General features: G+C 49.0%; 1 protein-coding gene and 1 pseudogene across 3 annotated transcripts in view; one reads left to right on the forward strand and one right to left on the reverse strand.

Moving 5' to 3' along the window:
- The window catches only part of MORC2 (MORC family CW-type zinc finger 2), a 42,682-nt gene extending 22,043 nt beyond the window's left edge, over positions 1 to 20,639 (forward strand). The window contains exons 6-26 of one of the 2 annotated variants that reach the window (XM_011979046.1): positions 570 to 678; positions 5,293 to 5,452; positions 5,562 to 5,673; positions 6,004 to 6,129; positions 6,725 to 6,804; positions 7,507 to 7,589; positions 7,832 to 7,917; positions 9,008 to 9,148; positions 9,244 to 9,398; positions 9,502 to 9,630; positions 10,177 to 10,282; positions 10,602 to 10,734; positions 11,847 to 11,921; positions 12,007 to 12,387; positions 12,974 to 13,105; positions 13,598 to 13,652; positions 14,088 to 14,229; positions 14,349 to 14,573; positions 14,666 to 14,759; positions 19,052 to 19,240; positions 20,376 to 20,639. In XM_011979046.1, coding sequence (XP_011834436.1) covers positions 570 to 678; positions 5,293 to 5,452; positions 5,562 to 5,673; positions 6,004 to 6,129; positions 6,725 to 6,804; positions 7,507 to 7,589; positions 7,832 to 7,917; positions 9,008 to 9,148; positions 9,244 to 9,398; positions 9,502 to 9,630; positions 10,177 to 10,282; positions 10,602 to 10,734; positions 11,847 to 11,921; positions 12,007 to 12,387; positions 12,974 to 13,105; positions 13,598 to 13,652; positions 14,088 to 14,229; positions 14,349 to 14,573; positions 14,666 to 14,759; positions 19,052 to 19,240; positions 20,376 to 20,444 — 2,782 coding nt within the window. In that variant the 3' untranslated portion in view covers positions 20,445 to 20,639. The remainder of the gene's footprint in view (positions 1 to 569; positions 679 to 5,292; positions 5,453 to 5,561; positions 5,674 to 6,003; positions 6,130 to 6,724; positions 6,805 to 7,506; positions 7,590 to 7,831; positions 7,918 to 9,007; positions 9,149 to 9,243; positions 9,399 to 9,501; positions 9,631 to 10,176; positions 10,283 to 10,601; positions 10,735 to 11,846; positions 11,922 to 12,006; positions 12,388 to 12,973; positions 13,106 to 13,597; positions 13,653 to 14,087; positions 14,230 to 14,348; positions 14,574 to 14,665; positions 14,760 to 19,051; positions 19,241 to 20,375) is intronic. The other variant, XM_011979047.1, reaches the window with a different exon arrangement.
- On the reverse strand, positions 20,605 to 24,016 carry LOC105538971 (annotated as a pseudogene). The gene is made up of 2 exons (XR_001005990.1): positions 23,836 to 24,016; positions 20,605 to 22,511 (listed from the first exon to the last, which is right to left on the reverse strand). The product of XR_001005990.1 is annotated as a putative uncharacterized protein C22orf27 (transcript).
- Between the last annotated feature and the right edge of the window lie 701 nt (positions 24,017 to 24,717).

A 24,717-nucleotide genomic window follows, 5' to 3' on the forward strand; every position in this document is an offset into this window, starting at 1 on the left:
AGGATGGTCTCGATCTCCTGACCTTGTGATCCGCCCGTCTCGGCCTCCCAAAGTGCTGGGATTACAGGCTTGAGCCACCGCGCCCGGCCTAGGCACTGGGTTTTTCACTTGACAGTGCTGCTGCTGTTTCGTGAATGGAGGGGAGTTTGTGTCAGCTGAGGAAGGACATGGTGGGAACTGGGTGTGGTCAGCATGGAAGATGACGTGTTGAGGGTACCAGCTACTAAAGTCTGATGGTGGTACAGTAAGAGGGCACAGCACCTCTTGTGGCTGGGATGAACCCAGAGCTCAAAGACAGCAGGGTTACTCTTTAGTGTTGTGGCGGGGAGTGAGACTAACTTGGGGCTCGTGGTCTGCCATGAGCCTGCCCTAGAAGGGTGGTGAGAGAACCCTGTATGGTGTGGTTGAGAAGGTTGTAAGTAAAGACTAAGGAGTTACAGGCCTGTGGAAAAGCAGAGCAAGGAGTGTTGGGGGATGGAGAGGGAATAAGGGCTATGGAACTCAGTGCACAGTCCTGGGACCTGGGGAGGCCTTTAGGAGAAAATAATATATTTCTGCTTCCTTTTCAGGGGCTCAATGCGCATTGGGAAGGATTTTATCCTGTTCACCAAGAAGGAAGACACCATGACCTGCCTCTTCCTGTCTCGCACCTTTCATGAGGAAGAAGGCATTGATGAAGTAGGTCCCATCCTCATGGTCTGAATCACCAGTCCCCATTTCCTGAGTATCTGCAGGCAGTTTTCATAGGTTGTTTGCAATGCTAGACTCTTTGGGGTTGCAGGATTGGAGCACATTCCCCCAACTGTTACTCAGTTAGCTGGCTGGATGAATTGGTTGAGGGGTTAAGGTAGATAACTTTAATGTGAGAGGAAGCAAAATCTCAGAGCACTTCAGAGAACAACTGTTTCTGATAATGAGACTGTCAAGTGGCAGGAATTAAGAGTTGGATTTGCAGCTCCTGTAGATCTGCCACTTGAATTCCATCTTGGGGGGAGTGTTACCGTGGAGAATCGTTTTATCAGGGGAAGTATTTTGGGCTTCCCTGATCGTGTGTCTTTCCTATTTGATGGTGATTTTGTGGAATGTGCTATGAGCTCATTTTCCTTTTGAGAAAATGTGTTACTCTATGTCAGAAACTATGACTTAGATACCTAGAGAGAGCCTGGGCAGGTAGTAAAGCAGGTGAGTGTATGGAAAACAGGAAAATAGAGCTGATGCTCTGGGTCTCACCTTGGGAATAGCTGCTGCACAGCCCCAGTGATTATTGCTATGCTGGAAGGAAGGACTAATGAATCCAGAATATTCTGAGTTTAAATCATTTTGGTAATTGACTGTGTAAGCTAAACACATATTTGGCTGATTGTCCTTGTGGCTCAGATATCTACAGAGCTGTTTCTGGTGAGGTCTGTGCCCCATCATTGTCGGGGATCAGGGCAGCTCTGTGGTCTAGCCAGCCTCAGACTGGGCTCTTATCTCCTTTCTTATTTAAGACATGGAGGCCAGGGCTTGAAGGAAGGGGGCTAAGAGGTTCTGTGGAAAGAAATCCACAACTTCCACAGAAGCAGGTAGTTTAATTCAAACTTACAATTTAATTCATCTGTGTTGATTAGCTGTGATGAAACTTGTTCTGGTTCTGTTTAGATCTGAGCCTTAATCATAGCAAACTTATTCAGGTAGGGAATGGTAGGCCTTCCATCATTACATAGCAAGCCAGTGGGTTTGTTTGCATTTTTGGTGTGGTATGTGAGTTCATTCTGCATACTTGAGAGAAGCGTGGCAGCTGGAAAGAGCAGGCTTCTAGGAGAAGTAGGACAGGAAAATACAGCCTGGGTTGGGGTTTTCAGGAATGTTTCCTGATATAGGACTGAGGATGGTGACAGGAGGGTATAGAAGTCAGTAGAAGCAGCCTGCTTAAGGCCCTGAGGGCTGTGGGAGGGGACTTGGCTGCAGGGCCACCTGGAGAAAGGTGGTGGCCTTTGAAGATCAAAGAGGGCCAGGTTAGGCTTGACCTCCGGGCCTTGATGAATGTGTGGGGCTTTATTAAACAAGGATATGCCAGTATCAGATTCTTTTAAGAAGGTCCAGGCCGGGTGCGGTGGCTCAAGCCTGTAATCCCAGCACTTTGGGAGGCCGAGGCGGGTGGATCACGAGGTCAGGAGATCGAGACCATCCTGGCTAACATGGTGAAACCCCGTCTCTACTAAAAATACAAAAAAAAAACTAGCCGGGCGTGGTGGCGGGCGCCTGCAGTCCCAGCTACTTAGAGGCTGAGGCGGGAGAATGGCGTGAACCCGGGAGGTGGAGCTTGCAGTGAGCCGAGATCGCGCCACTGCACTCCAGCCTGGGCGACAGAGCCAGACTCAGTCTCAAAAAAAAAAAAAAAAAAAAGAGACATTTAGCCAGTCGCGGTGGCTCAAGCCTGTAATCCCAGCACTTTGGGAGGCTGAGACGGGCGGATCACAAGGTCAGGAGATCGAGACCATCCTGGCTAACACGGTGAAACCCCGTCTCTACTAAAAAATACAAAAAAACTAGCCGGGCGAGGTGGCGGGCGCCTGTGGTCCCAGCTACTCCGGAGGCTGAGGCAGGAGAATGGCGTAAACCCGGGAGGTGGAGCTTGCAGTGAGCTGAGATCCGGCCACTGCACTCCAGCCTGGGCGACAGAGCCAGATTTTTTTTAAAAAAAAAAAAAAAAAAAGAAGGTCCATGTGGCGATTGTGTGGTGATTGGGTTGGAAAGGTTAGGGTGAGTGTTGAAGTGTTCCAGTTGAGAGGCCCAGGCTCTGTGTAGCTTGGTGGTACTTGCCCAAGGGAGGTGAGAGAAATACATGGAGTTTCCATCTCCTTAGGATGTGGGACCCACAGATTTGGTGATTGATTGATTAGTAGAAGGCGAAAGTGAAGGGTAGGAGTCATGGATGACTCATAGGTTCTGCTGTGGCAGTTGGGGAGTGGGGTCTCTGGAGTTGGGAAGAATGAAGAGGGGAAGTATGGAGGGGAAGAGTGTAAGTTTCTTCTGGACATGCAAAGTGAAGTCTGGATCTGGCGTTTGGGTGAAGTCTTGGGGCTTCAGGATTCTTGGTAGCAAATGAGGTCACCTAATGGAGAGAATAGAGTCAGAAGAGGACCTGGGACCCAGAGCATGCCAATATCTAAAGGTCGGGGAGAGGAGAAGAGGGCCAAAGGGACAAAGGGGTAGCCAGAAAGGTAGGAAGAAAACTGGGCAAGTGGTACTATTGAAACTAAAGGAGAAGTGTTCCTGAGGGGAGGGATGGGGTGCCCATGGGAGTGAACGCCAATGTTTAAAGTGATGCCATTGTCACCTGGGACTGCTGTGAAGAGTGGGAGGCGTAGAGTGAGGTACAGGTTTATAGAACACAAATGGAACTCAGTTCCCCTGGTGGAGAGGCTAGGTTGAGATTTTTTTCCTTACTTGGTGCTAGAAGGTCGCTATTTTGGATTGTACTCTAGTGCAAACTCAGCCAAGATTTCAAAATAAGATCATTTTCAGCTGAGGAGGAATGTGTCCAGACCAGCCCTTGGGTTGAATACTTGCAGCACAAAGCTTCTTAGAAACCAGCAAAATGGGCTGGGCGCGGTGGCTGACGCCTATAATCCCAGCACTTTGGGAGGCCGAGGCGGGCAGATCATGCAGTCAAGACCAGCCTGACCAATATGGTGAAACCCCGTCTCTACTAAAAATACAAAAATTAGCAGGGCATGGCAGTGTATGCCTAGTCCCAGCTACTTGGGAGGCTGAGGCAGGAGAATCACTCGAACCTGGGAGGCGAAGGTTGTAGTGAGCCGAGATCATGCCATTGCACTCCAGCCTGGGCAACAAGAGCAAGACTCCGTCTCAAAAAAAAAAAAAAAACAGCAAAATGTCTCAGACTCTTAACGGTTTATCACCCCAGCACTTGTTACAGAGTCCCTTTTTCCAAAGGGTTTGAACCCCTGAGGTGCCTAGCCTGGCTTGCTCTGCAGAGCTCTGCAAGGGCTGCGGCCTCATAACCACGGAGGGAGGAGCCTCTGGGTAAGTGGCATATGAGGTTGGGTTTTTGAAGAAAGAGTAGGATTTTTTAAAACATCACTTAGACATTATTAAAATTAAATTCCACATAAATGGAAGAGAGTATTGAAATATTTGTGCAGTTCAGAGGACAATTTTAAAGCCAACACCTGTGTTGCCACCATCATAGACTGATGTTAGAAGTGTCCTGTGTGCCCTCATCAGTCATTTCTTGTTGTGCCCCTGAAGGAACTGTCTTCAGGTAACTTTTGTGATAATGATTTCTTTCGTTTTCACTATAGTTTATCACCCTTGTATGCATTCTTAAATAATAGTTTAGTTTTGCCTATTTGTGAATTTTTTAGAAATGGACTCTTACTGTAGGTATTTTTTGTATCCTATTTCATGTAACACTGTGTTTATGATGTTCATCCATGTTGATGCTAAAAGCAGTTCATTTGTATCACTATGTAGTATTCCATTGTACTGTTTAATTTGGCCACTCTAGAATGGATATTTGGGTTATTTTTATTTACTTATTTATCTATTTTTGAGATGGAGTCTTGCTCTGTTGCCCAGGCTGGAGTGCAGTGGTGCGATCTCAGCTCACTGCAACCTCCGCCTCTCAGGTTCAAGCAATTCTCCTGTCTCAGCCTCCCGAGTAGCTGGGGCTACAGGTGCACGCTGCCACACCCGGCTAATGTTTTGTATTTTAGTAGAGACGGGGATTCACCGTGTTGCCCCAACTGGTCTCGAACTCCTGAGCTCAGGCAGTCCACCCACCTTGGCCTCCCAAAGTGCTGGGATTACAGGGATGAGCCACTGCACCCGGCCTGGGTTATTTTTGTACATGTTTACTGGTACATATGTACAAAAGTTTCTCCTAAGTTATGTACTTAGGAGTGGAACTGCTGAGTTTTAGGTTATGTTATGTGTATTTACTGATTCACTAGATAATTGCAAATATATTTTCCCTAGTGGTAAGAGTAGAATTTTTACAAATTAAGAAAATGACCAGAGACGTCCCAAGCAGGGAACTTCTCATGCAGAGACCCTAAGCACATAAACCAACGTATCCTGAAGGAAGTAGTTTTGTGTGGCTGAGTCTTGGGAAGAGGCAGAGGCCCTGAAGCCCACAGAGCCTCTGGTGCCAGGCTGTGGAGCTTGGGCCTCACCTACAGGGCAGTGTGGAGCTACTATGGGGAGACACAAGAGAGATGCACATGTGGGAGGAAGGCTGTTCTGGGGCTTCCCTTAAAGTGCCTGCTCATGTTTACTCCACAGGTGATAGTCCCACTGCCCACCTGGAATGCTCGGACCCGGGAGCCTGTCACAGACAATGTAGAGAAATTTGCCATTGAGACAGAACTCATCTACAAGTACTCTCCCTTCCGTACTGAGGAGGAAGTGATGACCCAATTTATGAAGATTCCTGGGGACAGTGGTAAGTAGGCTTTGAGCCTGTAGCCCCTAGAATCTGGGAGCTCCAGAATCACAAGTGGTGTAGGGGTGGGCCGGGGGATCTGGCAGGACAAAGGATTTCTGTTTCTCAGGAACATTGGTGATCATCTTCAATCTCAAACTCATGGATAATGGAGAGCCAGAACTAGACATAATCTCAAATCCAAGAGATATCCAGATGGCAGAGACGTCCCCAGAGGGCACGTGAGTGTGGCTGGGAAGGGAGGGAGGCCCTGGAACTGGCGTTTGTGCTCTCAGGAGGTAGCTTCAGGGAAAGAGGGGAGAGCACATTCATTGCCCAGTGTTCTGTGGTACGGTAGTATGTAGGGCGAGGTCAGTTGCCTGTGGGGTACCTGTGCTGAGGACGTGAGAGGGGCGGGATGTGCTCACACTAAGGGAGCACCGGTTCAGGGCAGCAAGAGAAGTCAGTACCTAACATGGAAAAGTGGAGAGCCTGCAGAGAGGATGTTGTGCGCTTGGTCAGCCCTGTTGTGGAGCAGGTGAACAGCACTTCTTTGTTCTTGCCTTCTCCAGGAAGCCAGAGCGGCGCTCATTCCGTGCCTATGCCGCTGTGCTCTATATTGATCCCCGGATGAGGATCTTCATCCATGGGCACAAGGTGCAGACCAAGAGGCTCTCGTGCTGCCTGTACAAGCCCAGGTAGGGGCCAGTGCACCCTGGCCTGCTGTCTCCCATGGGTTGAGGATGTGGCCGCGTTCCTCTGGGGCATTGTTGGAGGGATACTGTATGAGAGGCTCTGGCAGTGCTGACTACGTTTGGGGCTTTAAGTTGCCTGTGATTGGTCACGGGGTCAGTTCTGGGTCCTAGGGGAGGGACAGGTCAGCTGTGGAGGTGGCTTGCTAAGCTCATTGAGTGTGTGTGCCTCTGTGACAGGGAGGGTGCCCTGCCTGGCACAGTGAGCTGTCTGAGTCTCTCGGCTTCAGGGCCAAGGGGCCTTTGGGCACTATATAGGAAAGCAGTGGGCTTGGCTTATTCCCGAGGTTTGTTTCTGCTGTGGGATGAATGACACCCCTGGTGAATGGTGAGGTTGCTTATCAAAGACAGCCGGAGGCTAAGGGCAAGTGGAATAAGAAATTGCATCTTTTTGCTGAATTGAGCTTGGATTTGTCTCATTGCGAGGGGCCAGGACAGCACAGCTTAGGAGGAGGCAGGAAGACAGGGTGCTTCCTGTGCTTGGGTGTGCCACCTGCCCCACTGTTGCGTGGGCTCTCAGCTTGCTTTTTCTACTGATCAGGATGTACAAGTACACGTCAAGCCGTTTCAAGACCCGTGCCGAGCAGGAGGTGAAGAAAGCAGAGCACGTAGCAAGGATTGGTAATGCCACTCTGGGTGCAGGAGTGGGGTGGGGGAGGGGTGCATCTGGGGTATGCTGCTTGTCGGCAAAGTGGGGTTCCAGGAAAAGGCTGAGTCCACAGCTCAGGGACAAGGCTGGTCTCCTGAAGCCATAGTTCAGTTCCTTTTCAGCCCCTTTCCCTACAGGCCAACTCCCTCAGCATTTCTTCTTTCTAGACTCCACTTTCTCTTCTTCAGCCATTTATAGGGCCTAAAAGTGTCAACTCTTTGGCTTATCCCACTCAGTCCTCTGACCCAAATACTTGTGAAATTGCTTTTCCTGACTTCAGGGCAAACATCTCAAGGGCTGTCTCGCTGTTCGGGGCTTCTCAGGGTTTCTCCACTGCTTGTTGGCGAATGATTGGCTGAAGACTTCTTTAGCTTCCAGCTCTTGCTGAGCATTTAACTGGTTGCCTTAGGTGTTTTTTTTTAAAACCTGTTCTGGTTCATTTGTAAAGTTTCCTTGGGGCCTCTATGATAGGTTTGAATGCTAGATTTTCCTTCTGAAACTAACTGCAGTCCAGGCACAGAGGCTGCCCTCATATTGCTCATCAGTCATAGCTCCCCCACCTCTTCTTTTCCTTGGTGGTATACACACTTCTTGTCCAGTACTGTGGATCCAGGAGGGATGACCAAGAGTTTTGAACCTTTGCATTCCTTTCCATGTTCTCTTCTGGGTTTCAGCTGAAGAGAAGGCGCGGGAGGCGGAGAGCAAAGCTCGGACATTAGAAGTACGCTTAGGGGGAGACCTCACGCGGGACTCCAGGGTAAGGTCCTGGCCCAGGTGGCTGTTCTCCAGCGTTTCTGGCATTAGGAGCCCATGTCCCATGAGCCTGGTCAAGTAAAACACAGCTTTTGAGTTTGTCCCCAGTGAGGGCCATTTTCTGTAGAAAGAAGTAAATTTCCACATCTTTGAGATAAATTGAGAAGTTTTAGATGTCATGTTTCAATATTCCCTGCTGTGGCCCAGGGTGCCTCCTCCTCTTACCTGATGCCAATGTGTGTGCAGGTGATGTTGCGACAGGTCCAGAACACAGCCATCACTCTGCGCAGAGAAGCTGATGTCAAGAAGAGGATCAAGGAGGCCAAGCAGCGGTGAGTGCCAGGCCTGGTCTTGGATCTTTTAAACTGACATAGCTTTTGTACTGATTATTGATAGGTTGCTATTCTGTCACCAAGACTGCTTTGTTTTAATGCCAAATGCTTGTTAAATGCCCCCTGCAGGAGGGAGGTCTTAATCTGAGCTCTCAGCCCTTTCTTGAGTCATAAAGACAGGGCAGGGCTGACAGCCTCGGATCGAGCACCAAACCATCCTTTGGCACTGTCTTACTTTTTTTTCCCTTTTGATTTCTTTTCATTTAAAGGATATATAAAATGCTCATTGTATAAAACTTGAAAAATATAAAATGTTTAAGGAATAACATTTTAAAACTCCCTTATACTTCTACCACCTGGTGATACTACCCTAGTTTTTATGTTACGTATGTATTTTGTCATATTCATTTTCTCCTCAGTGGTTACATATGTAGAATAATGCTGGAGATTGAGTGTTGTATACTTTTACATTTAGAACCATCCTTTGTCCTGGATCATTAAGTTATCTGCTTGTCCCACCTCCATGTCTGGATCCACTTTGGACTCTGTGGCTTGATTTACAGTTTTGCCTCTTGTTGGCCTCCTTGGCGCAGGCATGGGTTTCAGGTTTCTTCTCTCCAAGTCAGTCCACTCCTCATCCATCTGCTTTTCAGCTCCAAGAGTTTGTTGACAGTAATCACATGATGGTGTCTTCTTGCACATGCTTATTGTTCTTGTGAATTTTTACCTTTTAAAATAATAATAATTTACTGTCATACTAGTGGAATTTGGGGGAAGGTATGACGATAACCTCTTGTTTATTCCACCATATAATTGTCTTTGCACAGATTTGCAGCAGCTTCAAAATAACCCATTCATATTTATACCCGTCCCTGTTGCCAAAAAGCCACATTCATGTTTTTAATTAGAGATGCTTCGAGTTGGTGCCCAGCGCATGTCTATATGAAGTCTAACAGGTTACACATTGAATGGAGATACAAAACTTTTGGCTTAACATGTCTCAAGTTTAAGCTTAAGCTTAACACACCTTAAACACCATGATGCTTGTGTGCTGATGTGTAGATCTGCTTGAATTTTTTTGTCTTCTTAGAGCACTTAAAGAACCTAAGGAACTGAATTTTGTTTTTGGGGTCAACATTGAACACCGGGACCTGGATGGCATGTTCATCTACAACTGTAGCCGGCTGATCAAAATGTATGAGAAAGTGGGCCCACAGCTGGAAGGGGGCATGTGAGTACTACCCACGGAGAGCTGTCTAGCCCAGGATAGTTGGCAGGAGGGTGTTGCCAGTGGGGTGACAGAGCTTGTTCTCTTTCTCCTTGTAGGGCATGCGGCGGGGTTGTTGGGGTTGTTGACGTGCCCTACCTAGTCCTGGAGCCTACACACAACAAACAGGACTTTGCTGATGCCAAGGAGTACCGGCACCTGCTCCGAGCAATGGGGGAACACCTGGCGCAGTATTGGAAGGACATTGCCATTGGTAATGGGACTGGGCTGCTGGGCCTCTGCCTTTTCTCTTTACCTGAATGTAGGGTGAGAGGGAGGCTGGCTCCTAACATGATGTGTGGGTGTTTGCTTTCCAGCCCAGCGGGGAATCATCAAGTTCTGGGATGAGTTTGGCTACCTCTCTGCCAACTGGAACCAGCCCCCATCCAGCGAGCTGCGTTACAAACGCCGGAGAGCTATGGAAATCCCTACTACCATCCAGTGCGGTGAGTTGTGTGGTTGGATCCCCCTGACTCATTTCCATCAGCCCGCAAGCCTCTTTTCTCCATCTTCCTGCCAGCCTCCTAACTTGACTGACATTCATGGACTTACAGTCCCACTAGGGATCCAAGTCTGTTTGGTGCTGGCCCTGTGAGCTCAGTCTTGAGGCTTTGCTGAGTTTCACCTGTCCCTCTTGTGTGAGAAAGAAGGTCATCTGTCCTCCCAGACCTCTCCAGCTGCAGCCAGGCCAGGCTTACTTGGTTTGGTACCACATGGCTTCTGGTGTGCGTGGATGACTGGGCCAGGATCCTGATAAAGGAGGGAGAGGGGCTGGAAGTATTAAGAGTCCACCATGTTAAGTTTCTATCCTTCCTGGAATCAGTGTCCTTGAGAAGAATTAGCATTCTCTAAGGATAGGCAGAGTTGGAGCCTGAGTGAAGATCTTTGCCTGCGAAGTGTGGGGCATCATTGTGGTGGGCCTGTGAGAAGCCCAGATTACAGATAGAGTTGGTGGGGGTGGCTGATGTGTGGGGTTTTTTTGTTCTCTGCAGATTTGTGTCTGAAATGGAGAACCCTCCCCTTCCAGCTGAGTTCTGTGGAAAAAGATTACCCTGACACCTGGGTTTGCTCCATGAACCCTGATCCTGAACAGGACCGGTGAGCACATTCTCTAACAAGGGGATTGTGGGTACTTTTCTCCCTTGCCCCTCACCGTTCTCTCTACTCTTGGGATAAATAACTCACTGTGTTTCTTGAGGTCAGTGCACATACCTTATATCTCTGTCTTGCTATACCTAATAAGTGCCCAAGAAATAAGAATTGATGTATGTCCTGCAGGGCATATGATAATTCCGTGCATTGGGAACTCTGAGGTAGTTGCTCTTGTGACAGACAGTGTAGACTGGCTGAAGAGAAAGGTCCTTGCCCAGCTTGGGGCTCTGTTTGCCATGACCTCCCTAGTACCTTTTCTCTACAGGTGTGAGGCTTCTGAACAAAAGCAGAAGGTTCCCCTGGGAACATTCAGAAAGGACATGAAGACGCAGGAAGAGAAGCAGAAACAACTGACAGAGAAAATTCGTCAGCAGCAGGAGAAGCTGGAGGCCCTTCAGGTACTTGGGTCATGGTCAGTGGGCAGAGCCAGCCTGTGTCAGGGCTCTGCCTGGGACAGGAACCTTCAGTAGCTTTCCTGTTCCCTCAGGCTCAGTTTTACCCTCCGCTCACCTGTGTGTGTTTGCCAAAGCTTTCCAACCCCAACCTCCAGGTCCACGTGTACTGTTTTCCAACAGTGTTATTTTAAGAATAACACCTTGCTTATTCTTAAGAAAAATTGCTTATATATTTCAAAGTGGTCCAATTCATTTAGAATTTATAAAACTCCAGAAAATAAAAATTCTGCCTTAGAGGTAACCATCGTTAACCATACATCCTTCCAACTTGTCATGAACTCATGAATACCTACACATAATACACATGAATATATATTTTTTAATAGAAATAGGGAGAGAATGCCATATATATGTTTTATATTAATACACACACGTACACGTTTTTTAGTGCATAATTGTTTTGATGACTTTCTAGAAGTGAATTTAAAGGACTTAAAAGGTCCATTGTAAAATTCTGTGGCTTTTTGCAACTATTTCTAAAGTACCCTCCAGAGATGTGTTAATTTCTATTATTTACCAGCAGTATATGAGAGTATTATTTTTAAATGTTGTTGCAAATTTCATAGGCAAAGATGCATGTTTTATAATTTAATTTCTTTAATATTTCTAAGATTGCATAATTTTTCATGTGTCCACTTTTTTTTTATGTGTCCACTTTTCTTTTAGAATTGCTTATTCACTTACATTTTTATTTTTTCTTTGTTTTTTTTTTTTCTAGATATGTCTGTGATATCAGCTCTTTATCATATTTAGTACAAAACCATTTCCCTTTTTGGCTTCTGTGTCTGTGCAGATATGCTCTCACTAACCCATGATGTCTTATGCATGCCTCCCTGGCCAGTCTCTCAGTTGCTGGATTAATCACACAGTATCCTGTAATTTGCTGATAGTTGAGTATTTATGTATTTTGTGTCTCCCCAGTGAGAACAGGAGATTTGTAAGAATAGGACTATGGTTTTCTATTTTATTTGTCCCTGGTTCCAGACACTATCCAAAAAGTTTGCTCAAGTATACTAAAATATGCAAACAACTTCATCATGATGTTTGCCTTGCAGAAAACCACACCCATCCGCTCCCAAGCAGACCTGAAGAAATTGCCTTTGGAAGTGACCACCAGACCTTCCACTGAGGTGAAGTCCAGGGCCTGGGAAGGGCTTTTCCTCAGGTGTCTCATGCTAGGATCAGTGTTCTCACTCTCTGTGGGCCTTTTTTTAGGAACCTGTGCGTAGACCTCAGCGTCCTCGGTCGCCCCCTTTACCTGCTGTGATCAGGAACGCCCCCAGCAGACCCCCTTCTTTGCCAACTCCTAGACCAGCCAGCCAGCCCCGAAAGGCTCCTGTTATCAGCAGTACCCCAAAGCCCCCTGCTTTGGCAGCCCGGGAGGAGGCCAGCACATCCAGGCTGCTCCAGCCACCTGAGGCACCCCGAAAGCCTGCCAACACTCTTGTTAAGACTGCATCCCGACCTGCCCCTCTGGTGCAGCAACTGCCACCATCTTTACTGCCCAACTCCAAGAGCCCTCGGGAGGTTCCTTCTCCCAAAGTCATCAAGACTCCAGTGGTGAAGAAGACAGAGCCACCCATCAAACTCTCCCCGGTGAGATGCTTGTCCTCCTCGATCCCCCAACCCAGTGTCAGTAGTGTAGGAATGGAATTGTGCAGTGTCACAGCTGTACTGGGGGAGCCTTGGGAAGATACTGAATCTAAAGCTTTGCTGCTGCCCCTGAGGAGGGGACGCCTTGATAGCTGAATGGACTTGTTCAGGGCCAGAGAGCACATTGGTTGCCTGTACAGCGAGCTCTTCACTGCTCCCTCCGAGTTTTGGTCTGCCACAAACTTGAGTCACCTCCACTGGCTCTCAAAGTGTGGGCTTAGGTCAGTCATCTTTTGACAGCCCGAGTGGGCTGCAGCAGTGGTCGGTGGTTCTTGGGAAGGTGACAGCTGGCTGGCCAGGCAGACTAAGGTGGGAAAGGAATTGAGAAGCTTCTCCTATGACAGCTTTGAGCAAAGATTCTCATGGCACAGGGGCCAGTGGGTTGCCTGTGTACATTCCAAGTAATGTCAGGGAGGGATTGCAGGGAGTACAGTTTCTCTTGGAACAGCTCCTTTAGGCTAGATGAAATCTTCCTGCCCCCTAGAGGCTGAACAGGGCCCCTCACATCCTTACGCTCCTCTTGCTCTAGGCTACCCCTAGTCGGAAGAGGAGTGTCGTGGTTTCTGATGAGGAAGAAGTTGAGGAAGAAGCTGAGAGGAGGAAGGAGAGATGCAAGCGGGGCAGATTTGTTGTGAAGGAGGAAAAGAAGGACTCGAATGAGGTGAGTGGTTGAGGTGAGGTTCTCAAAAGAGCCTCCCTCTCTAGGGCCTGCACCCCCCACCAGCAGTCTACACCCCCCACCAGCAGTCTATACCCCACACCAGCAGTCTACACCAGCTCTGTTTATATTTGTGTCATGAGCCTTCCAGAAGCCTAGTGATCTCTCCAGGACTCTCAGTTACACAAGTGACTGCACATGGTGCCAGGTAGGGTCTTGAGTGAGACTGGCTTCTAGCTTAACCACAGGCCTGAAGTCACACAGACGTACATCAGGGAAACTTGAAACACATTATATCCCTTGCCTGCTGTCTTGTTCATAAAGGTGGCAGAAGGGTAGGTACCTTGGACAGTGATTTTGGAGTGTGGCTCTCAGCAGGGCTTGGTGATTTAAACTGTAGCACAGGAATTCGTGAAGATGGCTGATGGCCAGTAAGGCACAAGTCTGCTCTTGTGGGGCACTGGGGATGCCTCTGATAGACTGCTCTCCACACAGCTCTCAGACAGTGCTGGGGAAGAGGACTCGGCTGACCTCAAGAGAGCTCAGAAAGGTGAGCTGGGGGAGTGACCTGGCAGCCTGTGGCGGGGGTGGGAGTGGGAGTGGAAGTGGAGCCCCTTACCAGCAGCAGTTTACCAAAGGCTCATGGAGTCTTTCCTGGGTCTGGGCTCTTGTGCAGCAGTGGATCCAAGTCAAATCCTAAGCAGAATTCTGAAGGGATCACCCCTTTGTGGTTATTTTTAACACTAATTCCTTGGTGTTCACTCCTGGCAATCAGTCATTCTTCTGCTCTTTGGCACCCTCATGACAGATGGGGAATGAGACCATGGTGGCTGGTCCCTGGTTTCTGTGTCCCTGGTGTATTGGGGGCAAGCACCTAAGTGTTCCTGTCCTCCAAACCCTAGGAACTGCCTTTCTCAATGTGGCCCCGGCCAAGTGAGGGACTATAGGCTAGTTTTCTGACTCGCACCTCTGTCTACATTGTCAGATAAAGGGCTTCACGTGGAGGTGCGTGTGAACAGGGAGTGGTACACGGGCCGTGTCACAGCCGTGGAGGTGGGCAAGCATGTGGTGCGGTGGAAGGTGAAGTTTGACTACGTGCCCACAGACACGACACCAAGAGACCGCTGGTAATGCCCCAATCACGGAGGAGCAGTGGTTCCTTGAAGGAGGTATCCCTGGCCTCCCTGCCAGCAGCCCATCCTGGGAGCCCGGGTCAGATGTGACATAAGCTGTGTGTCTTCCACAGGGTGGAGAAAGGCAGTGAGGATGTGCGGCTGATGAAGCCCCCTTCTCCGGAACATCAGAGCCTTGACACGCAGCAGGAGGGCGGGGAGGAGGAGGCGGGCCCTGTGGCCCAAGAGGCCATAGCTGTGGCAGAGCCCTCCACTTCCGAATGCCTCCGCATTGAGCCTGACACCACTGCCCTGAGCACCAATCACGAGACCATCGACCTGCTCGTCCAGATCCTCCGGTACATGTGTCTTTTGTCTTCCCACCCCAGGGCCAGCAGCAGCTCTCTGTCTGCTCCATGCCATTCTGAATTACTGTCCCTGCCTTCTTCAGGAATTGTTTACGGTACTTCCTGCCTCCAAGTTTCCCCATCTCCAAGAAGCAGCTGAGTGCTATGAATTCAGATGAGCTAATATCTTTCCCTCTGGTGAGTCTGGCCTGAACTTCGATTCCACACTCTTCATTGCCCCACCCCTGCCCCTGGATTTGTTGTAACTGTTGTGATTGTGATTGTTATGCTTGGTGCAGTTGCTAGCTCTCAGCTGTGTGCTCCATCTCAGCCAGCCTCTCTTCTGCTGAAAGAAGAGGAGACTTTATGATGTGGGGAAAAACTTGGCTTAGCTGCATATGACTCTGGTGTGCAGAAAGCCAACCCCTTCCACCACAGGTGCTAGGAGTTGAGTCATCCCTTAGGGATAGCAGGTGTAGTTCGACATTTTATGACAAGCATACCCCCTTTCTTGTGCCCCAGCAGAGGGAGTAAACCTGTCCCAGGCAACAGTGAAGAGCTGAGGCTCAAAGTGCATAGAACTTGACACTCAGAAGGAGGTACAGAGAAGCTTGGACATAAGCACTGGGTCTTAACTTAACCCAGCAAATGCTGAAGGGGTGCCTTGCCTGAGCAGGTGTCTGCTGGACCTCATAGTGAGCAGCAAAAGAGAGTCTTGCCTTCAAGTGGCTCAAGATTCAGTAGAGACTGAGTTGTTACCAGGTTAGCTGGACATGAGGGCAGGAGCAGTGAGTGCTGAGAAAATGGATAGAAAGGCTATGGAGGGCTGTGGTGGCCTAGGGGGCAGAGAGAGCAACTGAGTTGGAAGAAAATGTGCATTTTGCCAAGTGCCTGCCTGTGTAAGTGAAAAGGAGTGTTTGAGGTGGGAACTTCTGTGAGCAAAGGCTCTGGGGGTGGGGTTAGGGCAGCAGGCTGTGTGGTGAGCATTTAGGGTAGAGGGGCCTGAAAGCCAGGATATGATGGGTCTTGAATCCCCAGTCTGTCATACTGGGTTAAACTCTGTATGAAGAGAAGAGCCTGCAAAAGTTTTGAGCTGAAGGAACTGTCATCCAAACCATATCTAGGGCAGCGGTCAACACATTTTTTTCTGTAGAGGGCCAGTTGGCAAGTAATTTCAGGTTCACAGGCTATACAGTCTCTGTGGCAACTCTGCCATTATAGCATGAAAGCAGCCACAGACAATATGTAAAGGAACGGATGTCCTGTGTTCCAGTAAAGCTTTATTTACAAAAACAGTTGGCAGGCTGATTCGGCCCAGGGGCTGTAGTCTGCTGCTCCTGCCCCTAAGAGGGTAATTTGGGTAGCAGCGTGTTTGGGTAGAATGGGTGGATGGGAGATGCAGGGGCGAGGAGGCTGGTCCTATGTAAAAGGTCAGAGGTGAGGGAATGGGAACAGGAGCCAGTGTGGTGGCAGTGGGCTTGGGGGTGAAAGGGTTGTGTCAGAGGTTGTCAGCAGACCGATGATCATGGATTGTAGGCAAGTGACTCAGGCCTGTGGGAACTGGAGGTTGATGACAAAGCTATTAACTAGGAGAGAAAAATGGGTAAGTGCAACGAAGGTGACGAGTGGAGGTTTGTATAGTGCCAGAAGTGCCCTCACTATGTTTCTGGTGATGTGCAGTGTACAGGTGGAAATCAGGGACTGGCACTTGGAGGGAGGGGGAGGCCAGGGCTGGAGATGGGGCTCTGGGAATTGTCCACATGAAGTGGGATGATTTTTCTATGATAGGAATAGCTAAGTTTTCTAGGAAAGAGGTTCTAGAGAAAGACAACTGGAATGGAAACTGCAGGATTAGGATTAGTATATTCAAGATGTCGGATCCTCATGGGGCAGTTGTGTGCTTGATAAAGTTTGCCAGAGATAAAAAAAACATGGTGTTTGTCTTTATTCTACTTTTTAAAATGTGAAATGAAGCGGGAGTTGAAGAAACTAAGGCTCAGTAAAGAGTCTGTTGGTCAGTGACAGAGCCCAGATTTGAACCCAGGTACTTCTTAGGACTTGCTCTGTTCACGATGCTGCCTTGCTCTCCTGGCAAGATATGAAGGGGTGGTGCTCAGTGAGGGAGCTAGAAGGTGCAGAAATCACAGCTGCTTCACAGAAAGATCCACGCTTCAACTTTCGTCCTTGTTTAGGCTGCAGGTGCTCTCTGCAAATCTTAGGAGGAACAAGCAGCTAATAGGGTGGCTAGGTTGGCCTGGAGGCATCTTCTTGTAAGATTTGTTGATTTTACTTTAAAGTTATTGCCAAACTCAGAGTAGAGCCTAGGTGTAGCAGGATCTCTGCAGTGGGCTTGAATGCCTGGGCCCAAAACAAAGTCTGCATGAGTGTCTAAAAATAGTATATTAGGCTGGGTGTGGAGGCTCAGGTCTGTAATCCCAGCACTTTGGGAGGCTGAGGAAAGTGGATCACTTGAGGCCAGGAGTTTGAGACCAGCCTGGCCAATATGGTGAAACCCCATCTCTACTACAACATATAAAAAATATTAGCCAGATGTTGTGGCACAGGCCTGTAATCCTAGCTACTTGGGAGGCTGGGGCATGATAATCGCTTGAACCTGGGGAAAGGCAGAGGTTGCAGTAAGCTGAAATTGTGCCACTGTACTCCAGCCTGGGTGACAGAGTGAGACTGTGTCAAAAAAAAGTATATTAGGCCGGGCGCAGTGGCTCATGCCTGTAATCCCAGCGCTTTGGGAGGCCAAGGTAGGTGGATCACAAGGTCAGGAGATCGAGACCATCCTGGCAAACATGGTGAAACCCCGTCTCTACTAAAAATACAAAAAAAAAAAAAAAAAAAAAAAAAGCCAGGCATGGTGGCCGGCGCGTGTAGTCCCAGCTACTCGGGAGGCTGAGGCAGGAGAATGGCGTAAACCCGGGAGGCGGAGGCTGCAGTGAGCTGAGATTGCGCCACTGCACTCCAGCCTGGACGACAGAGCGAGACTCTGTCTCAAAAGAAAAAAAAAAAAGTATATTAGCTTTTTTTTGTATAAGGAGCTATAATACCAGTGGATCACCTTTGTTCTGCTAATTGTAATGTCTAAAACCACTCAAAGTTTTTTTTTTTTTTTTTTTTTTGAGACAGTCTTGCTCTGTTGCCTGGGCTAGAGTGCAGTGGCACAATCTTGGCTCACTGCCAGCTCCGCCTCCTGGGTTCATGCCATTCTCCTGCCTCAGCCTCCCAAGTAGCTGGGACTACAGGCGCCTGCCATCATGCCCTGCTAATTTTTTGTATTTTTAGTAGAGACGGGGTTTCCCTGTGTTAGCCAGGATGGTCTCTATCTCCTGACCTCGTGATCTGCCCACCTCGGCCTCTCAAAGTGCTGGAATTACAGGCATGAGCCACCGCGCATGGCCATCACTCATTTTTTTAGCATCAGGGATAAAACAAAGTCTACTGTTCAATATGTCCTTGTCAGTTATGTCCTTTATACTGTATTCATCAGGAGTTCCATAGAGCCTCAGGAGCCCTGCAATATTAGATTCAAGTATCATTTTGCAAAAAAACTAATGTAACAATTATATGTGAATCTACAATTACCTCAAAATAATTAAAAAAAATTATTACAAACCATGTCTGCTTTCAAGATGTTGTATACTGAATTTTAATACTTTGGGGATTGCTCCAGCATTTATTTTGTGCTGCCAAGGCAATTATTGTTTTGTGTAGAAGTTTCTCTTGCTATCTTGGTTTTAGTAGGATAAGGTGAATGACACGGTTCGATACTTGCCAGTAACAGTTTTAAAAAATGGCATCTAGAAGCCTCTCTAGGCTGGGCAGCTCATGCATCTTTACAGAAGTAAACACCAGAGTTGATAAGACTACAGTAGCCAGCCAGCACCTGCTGGTTGAGGCGTGTGTGTTCATCACAGTGGCCTCATCATTCTCAGTGATTTACGAGGAAGTCATGTTATAAATTTGAACTTGGAAAATAAATTGAACCTAAAGAGATACTACTTAACATTGTTTTTCACACTGAGATTCCATGTGACATTTCATTTAAAACAAGTATTCTGCTTCAAAAGCCACTAGAAAAACTGCTTGTTTCCTACCTCACCCGCTGGAGGTTTCAGGTACTCAGGGAAAATAGTAAAAAGCTCTGATGCTGCAGAAGTATATACTGCTCCACAGAGCTGAAGATATCTGCTATTGGTTGGTAGGTGAAGAGAGAACTGATATGAGTGCTGACATTGTTGGGTATGTCTTGGAAGTGGATGGCACAGGGCTGTACTGAAGTCAGACAGGTTATGATTGAGCATGGAAGAGTGATTCTGTCAACCTTTTTTGCCACTTGGAATGGTAAGAATCACCCCTCATGTGTCCTCATGGCCTGCTGTCTGCCAGAGCACTGTGCTGAGTGCTTCACCTGTGTGCTAATTGTCTTCTTCCTTGTGGCAGCCCCTTATGTACCCTCCCTCTTGCTGTGCTCCCAACAGAAAGAGTACTTCAAGCAATATGAAGTAGGGCTCCAAAACCTGTGCAATTCCTACCAGAGCCGTGCTGACTCCCGGGCCAAGGCGTCCGAGGAAAGCCTGCGTACCTCCGAGAGGAAGCTCCGCGAGACGGAGGAGAAGCTGCAGAAGCTGAGGACCAACATCGTGGCACTCCTGCAAAAGGTGCAGGAGGTGAGCCCGGCAGCCTTCCTGTTGCAGCTGGACCACCTGGTCTCTCAGGGAGGGGGGCCTGGGACCTGTTCCTGTTCTCACAAGAATTTGTCCACTCACAGGAATCTGTGGTTCCCACCCTGGCTGCACAGCACCCTGGCAGGAGAGCTTGAGATGGTGTGGCTGCCTGGGTCTCAGCCCAGCCAGACCCATAGAACCAGGCTTTTTCCCTTTAGACATTCCGAGGTACAGCCTGGTTTGAGAACCCTCCAAGCCATAAAAACGAAGTTCTTTTCCACATGACGCCCAGATGGGATTGGGTAGCCCAGAAGTGGGGAGTGCTCCTTAGCTTGTTGGTCCTTCATCCAGGCAGTAAGCATGAGGGCCTGCTCTGTGCCTGTCCTGTGGATACAGAATGAACAAGACAAGCCAGAGAAGGTTCCTGCTCTCACAGCCTGCCAGTTTGGTGGAAGAGACAGAATTACTGATGGTGGTTCCTAAGGAGATACAGTAAAGTGTTGTGAGGCCACTTGACTAAAATGTTCAGGGGCTTAGGCATTTGGAGACACTGGAAGCCAGTCATGCAAAGAGTGTGACACGAGCATTCCAGGCAGAAGGAAGAGGAGGACTTGAGGCCTGAGCAGGGACTTGGGGGCAGTAGGAGCAGAGGCAGGGCTTGAAAGTTGTGGGATTTGATCCTACAATGGAGATCACTGGAGGGGTGTGGCATGATCCAGTTTTCAGTCTCAAGACACTTACCTGGTTGGTTGGAGGAGGCCTGGAGGGGTCAAAGTTAGAACCAGAGCCTCCTGTGAGGAGGCTCCCACAGCTGTCTGAGACAGTGGTGGCCTGGACCTTGGGCAGTGACAGAAGGGAGAGAAGTGGGCATATTTGTAGGATCTGAGGGAAACGTACATCTAAGACAACTGGGAACATGGGGTAGAGGCACGGCGGGCACAGGAAATCTGGGCATCATCCGTGCACAGTAGATGGAGGAGGGGAGAATAAAGATAGGACAGAAGCCTGACATCCAGGGTGGGGTGGGAGGTGGGGGAGGGGACTCTGGGCTCTGTCCCAGAAGCTGAGAGAAGGTGTAAAGGTGGGCCCCCCAATCACTTTCTGGCCCCCCGTTGACTCCTGCTCTGCTCTATTCCAGGACATAGACATCAACACAGATGATGAGCTGGACGCCTACATTGAGGACCTCATCACCAAGGGGGACTGAAGGCGGGAGAGAGAGCAGCTCCCCTGCCCACCTGCCCTTCAACCCTGTAGCTGCAGGGGGAGGGGGCTTCATTCATGGGTTGGTGGTCGCACCTTGGTTTGACTTACAGGGGACATTTGTGTTTTTGGAGGGAAAGATACCCTGATTCTTTGAATCTTCCTCCTTAAGTTTATAAATATTTATTTTTTAAAAGAAGATGCTGTGCCTGTGAGACCATACTTTTTCTTTTTTTTTTTCTTTTTTGGTGACTGCAAAGGACAGAGAACCTTTCCACTTTGGCCACACTGGGTTGCTAAGCCAGAGTCACTTCAGCTCTTGGCTCCTCAAGATAACGGCGAGTTCAGTGCCATCTTAGAGAAGCTCCAGGGGCAGGGCTGACTTTTCTCCTAGAGGAGGAGCAACGTGGGGATCTGAGGGATAGGAGGGAGACTTCCCCCCAGAGTGGTGGTCCTGCTGGGGGCTCAGATCCAGGGACCCAAAAGGGGGGCTGTGTAGGAGGTTCCACATTGGAGGGGCTCTCTCTCGCAGCTGTCCGAGTTGGTCCTGGCTGTGGCGTCCAGACAGCTTGGGGGATAAAGATCCTGTCTAACCACCTCATCTACCACTCAGGTTCTTTCTGAAGGAGGGATTTCTTCAGTTAACCATGGTCAGTGAGGTTTCTTACCGCAGTAACTTGAGTCCAGGTTGAAGGGGAGACAGATCTGTGGTGAATCTCTGATTTGGGTAGCACACTGAGTGTGGAACCCCACAGGACTCCTTAGGGACGCAGCTTGGGTGTGAAAAAACCCCTGGGGCTGAGCTAGTGACCTCCATGTGTGGGTGCAGCAGGGCCCTGGATGGTGCCAGTTGATCTGGACAGCCTGTTGATGTTTTTCTACTTCTACCCTTTGGCCGGGCCCCACTGAGCCCCATCGAGGTGCCTGAGGAGGGGGCCAGTGAGGTCCCCTGGGCCAAAGGGACTCTAGAGGCATCTCTGCAGGAAGCACACCATGCGTTCCCTCCATGTCCCATCATAGTGCCACAATCTGTGTCCCGTAACTTCTCAGGGTCAAAGACAAAGGCAAGGGTTGCTGAATTTTCTCTTTAATGGCCACTGGAAGAATCTGGTTCAGTTTTTCCCAACTCTCTTCCCACTCGGATTCGGGGACTCTGGGTTTTCGGAAGGCACAAGGACTATGACTTTGTACCACTAACTTGTGGTTCAAACCTGGGTGTGTTTCTGGCATCTCCCTAACCCAGATCAGCAATGGCTACCCTGCTGCTCCGAGGCCAGCAGAAGACTGGAAGCAGAGGTGAGGGATGCAGGCCACACTGGAATGGGAAGTCTTTCCCCACTGGATGTGCCTGTGTCTGGTGGGTTTTGGGGCTTCCCAGACTACGTCTCTGGGAGAGGCCTGTTTGGGGTAGTACACTGAGAGACCCTGGCCTCTTCTGCTGGAAGACTGTGCAAGTCTTGGGGTTTCTTGAGCTGGTGATTCCTCTGCCATCCTGCTGTCTCTGTTCATCTCAGGCAGCATGGGGTCCACTTTTGTCCCCAAACCTAATGTTTTAATCCAAATGCAAGTTGGTTCTGCATTTTTACTGGAGGGTAATCAATTTTTAAAATTCACACACATGTAATCAAAATGCAATACTATAAACTTCTACTGGTGAGACTCCTGAACTCGGTCTGTTTTCTTCTTAGTAAAATTCAGCACCTTCCTTCTCTTCATTCTTTGTACCACTGTGGCTTTAAACGGTCTTCAAGTTATTCCTCCTCATCACCTCCATTGTTTTATCTTCACCCCCTTAACATCCACAGAAACAGACTGGAGTTCTTGAATGTTTTAGCTTCAACTTCTAGATGTGCCCACTGTGCTTTGTTAATGCTACCACAGTTGTGCTGAATGCAGCCTGTTTCCCAGGCAGAGATCCTGCCACTCCCAATGGGAAGATAAAATGCAGGGGTCCTCTTTGCCAGTTTCCTGGGAACATCAAGGGACAGGTGACCAGCTTGGAACTCTTTGATGACTTGGGAGGAGGAAGATGGTCTGGCTGATCTGTGGTGAAAAGGTCCTTTGCACAAGGCTGCAAGAAAGTGAAGGGCAGCAACGCTGGTGTTTAAGGACCGAGAGGAGTGAGTACTAGGGTGTTTTGTTTGAGATGGGGGTCTCACCCTGGTCACCTAAGCTGGAGTGCAGTGGCACGATCTTGGCTCACTGATACGTCTGCCTTTCAGACTCAAGTGATCCTCCCACCTTAGCCTCTCTAGCTGGGACCACAGGCACGCACCATCACGCCTGGCTAATTTTTTTTTTTTTGTATTTTTGGTAGAGTTTCATCACGTTGCTTAGGATGGTCTGAAACTCCTGAGCTCAAGTGATCCACCTGCCTCGGCCTCCTAAAGTGCTGCGATTACAGTGTGAGCCTCACCTAGGGTGTTTGATTTTTAAGTGACACATGCACATGGTAAACATTAAAACCGTCTAAAAGGCTGGACCATGAAAAGCAAGGCTCCCTTCTCCCACCCAATCCCTGAATTCTCCCTGGAGAGTATCCCTCCTAAGTGAACACACTTCTACTCTGTTCCCTTTCTGCCTGTTAACTACTTAGTGTAGCTTAAGTGTAGTGGAACCTGCTTCAGAATAACCCATATGGGTCTTCTTTATTCTCATGAACCACAGAGCATTTCATGTGTTGATATATTGTCTCCTATTTATGGACATTTGGGGTTGTTTCCATTTTTTTTGTTGTTGTTTTGAGACGGACTCTTGCTCTGTCACCCAGTCTGGAGTGCTGTGGCATGATCTCGGCTCATTGCAACCTTCACCTCCTGGGTTCAAGCAATTCTCCCCCATCAGCCTCCTGAGTAGCTGGGACTACAGGTACATGCCACCATGCCCAGCTAATTTTTGTATTTTTTGGTAAAGACGGTTTCACTACATTGGCCACGCTGGTCTCAAACTCCTGAACTCAAGTGATTCACCCACCTTGGCCTCCCAGTGCTGGGATTACAGGCATGAGCCACTGCACCCGGCCAGTCACCATTTTCATACAGTAACTTGCAATGCACCAGGCCTTACCAGGGCCACTGATGGGTTCAGCAGACATTTCTTTCTTCAAGCTGGCAAGGCCTCAGATAAGTCACTGCCCATTTTGGCTCCCCGTTCCTCCTCTAAAATAAGGGAGTTGGGTGATGGCAGAGGCTTTCCAGCTTATTCAGCCTCAGGGCCTGTTACCTACCTAAAATTTATCCAGAAGCAAGCCCATATGGAAAGCCAGGAGTCCTGGAACTGCTCTGGTTGAAGCTGGGATGGGGGCCCAAAGCTCCCTGCTGTTCTTGACCCCCACATCTTTGCTTCCAAGATTTCACTGGCGCCTACCTGCTACCTGTAGGCCTTCAGCTGCTTACTCTTGTCCTATGTGGGGGTAAAGTGCTTACTCAGCAGCCATCCTCATGGCCTAACCATTTGGCCAGTTTCAGTGTCCCTGAAGGATGGAGGAGGGCTGGGCTTCCATGGAGCCTGAACCACAGGTGCCTTCAGCACTTCCTGGGGCTCTGGACATGTCAGCAGCTGCCCACCAAGGCCTGGAAGGTAAGGGGGTTCATACCACTAGGGCAAACTTGGATCAATAAGAAGGGAAGGATGCGACAGACCTTATCCCTCCTCTTTTCTTGTCCCCTCTGGATTCTACTGAGATGCTTCCAGGGATTCTCCAAGGCCCCTTCCTGCCCCAGTAACTGCAGGTTTCTGGGGAAGTGGTGGCCAGCTCTAATCCCCTGTTTTTTTTTTTTTTTCTTTCCCTTTTTAGACAGTCTTGCTCTGTCACCCAGGCTGGAGTGCAGTAGCGCCATCTCGCCTCACTGCAACCTCCGCCTCCAGGGTTTAAGCAATTCTCCTGCCTCAGACTCTCTAGTAGCTGGAATTAACAGGTGCGTGCTACCACACCTGGCTAATTTTCGTATTTTTAGTAGAGACAGGGTTTCGCCATGTTGGCCAGGCTGGTCTTGAACTCCTGGTCTTGAGATCCATCTGCCTCAGCCTCCCAAAGGGCTGGGAGCCACAGCGCCCAGCCTAACCCCCTACTTTACTATCCCTCCCCACATCATTTCTTTCCTTATTGAAAGCTCTGGGTCCTCCCCAATGCTCCACCATGTAAACCAATCTGTCCCGCTGGGTTTGGGGCACCGCAGTGGGCAGGGGGGAACCTGTTTGTCAGAAGGTTCAGAGTTTTTGAGTTCCTCATGTTTGTTTGTTTGTTTGAGACGGAGTCTCGCTCTGTCGCCCAGGCT

The sequence above is a fragment of the Mandrillus leucophaeus genome, unplaced genomic scaffold, assembly GCF_000951045.1.
Source record: "Mandrillus leucophaeus isolate KB7577 unplaced genomic scaffold, Mleu.le_1.0 Scaffold2, whole genome shotgun sequence".
Lineage (NCBI taxonomy): Eukaryota > Metazoa > Chordata > Mammalia > Primates > Cercopithecidae > Mandrillus > Mandrillus leucophaeus.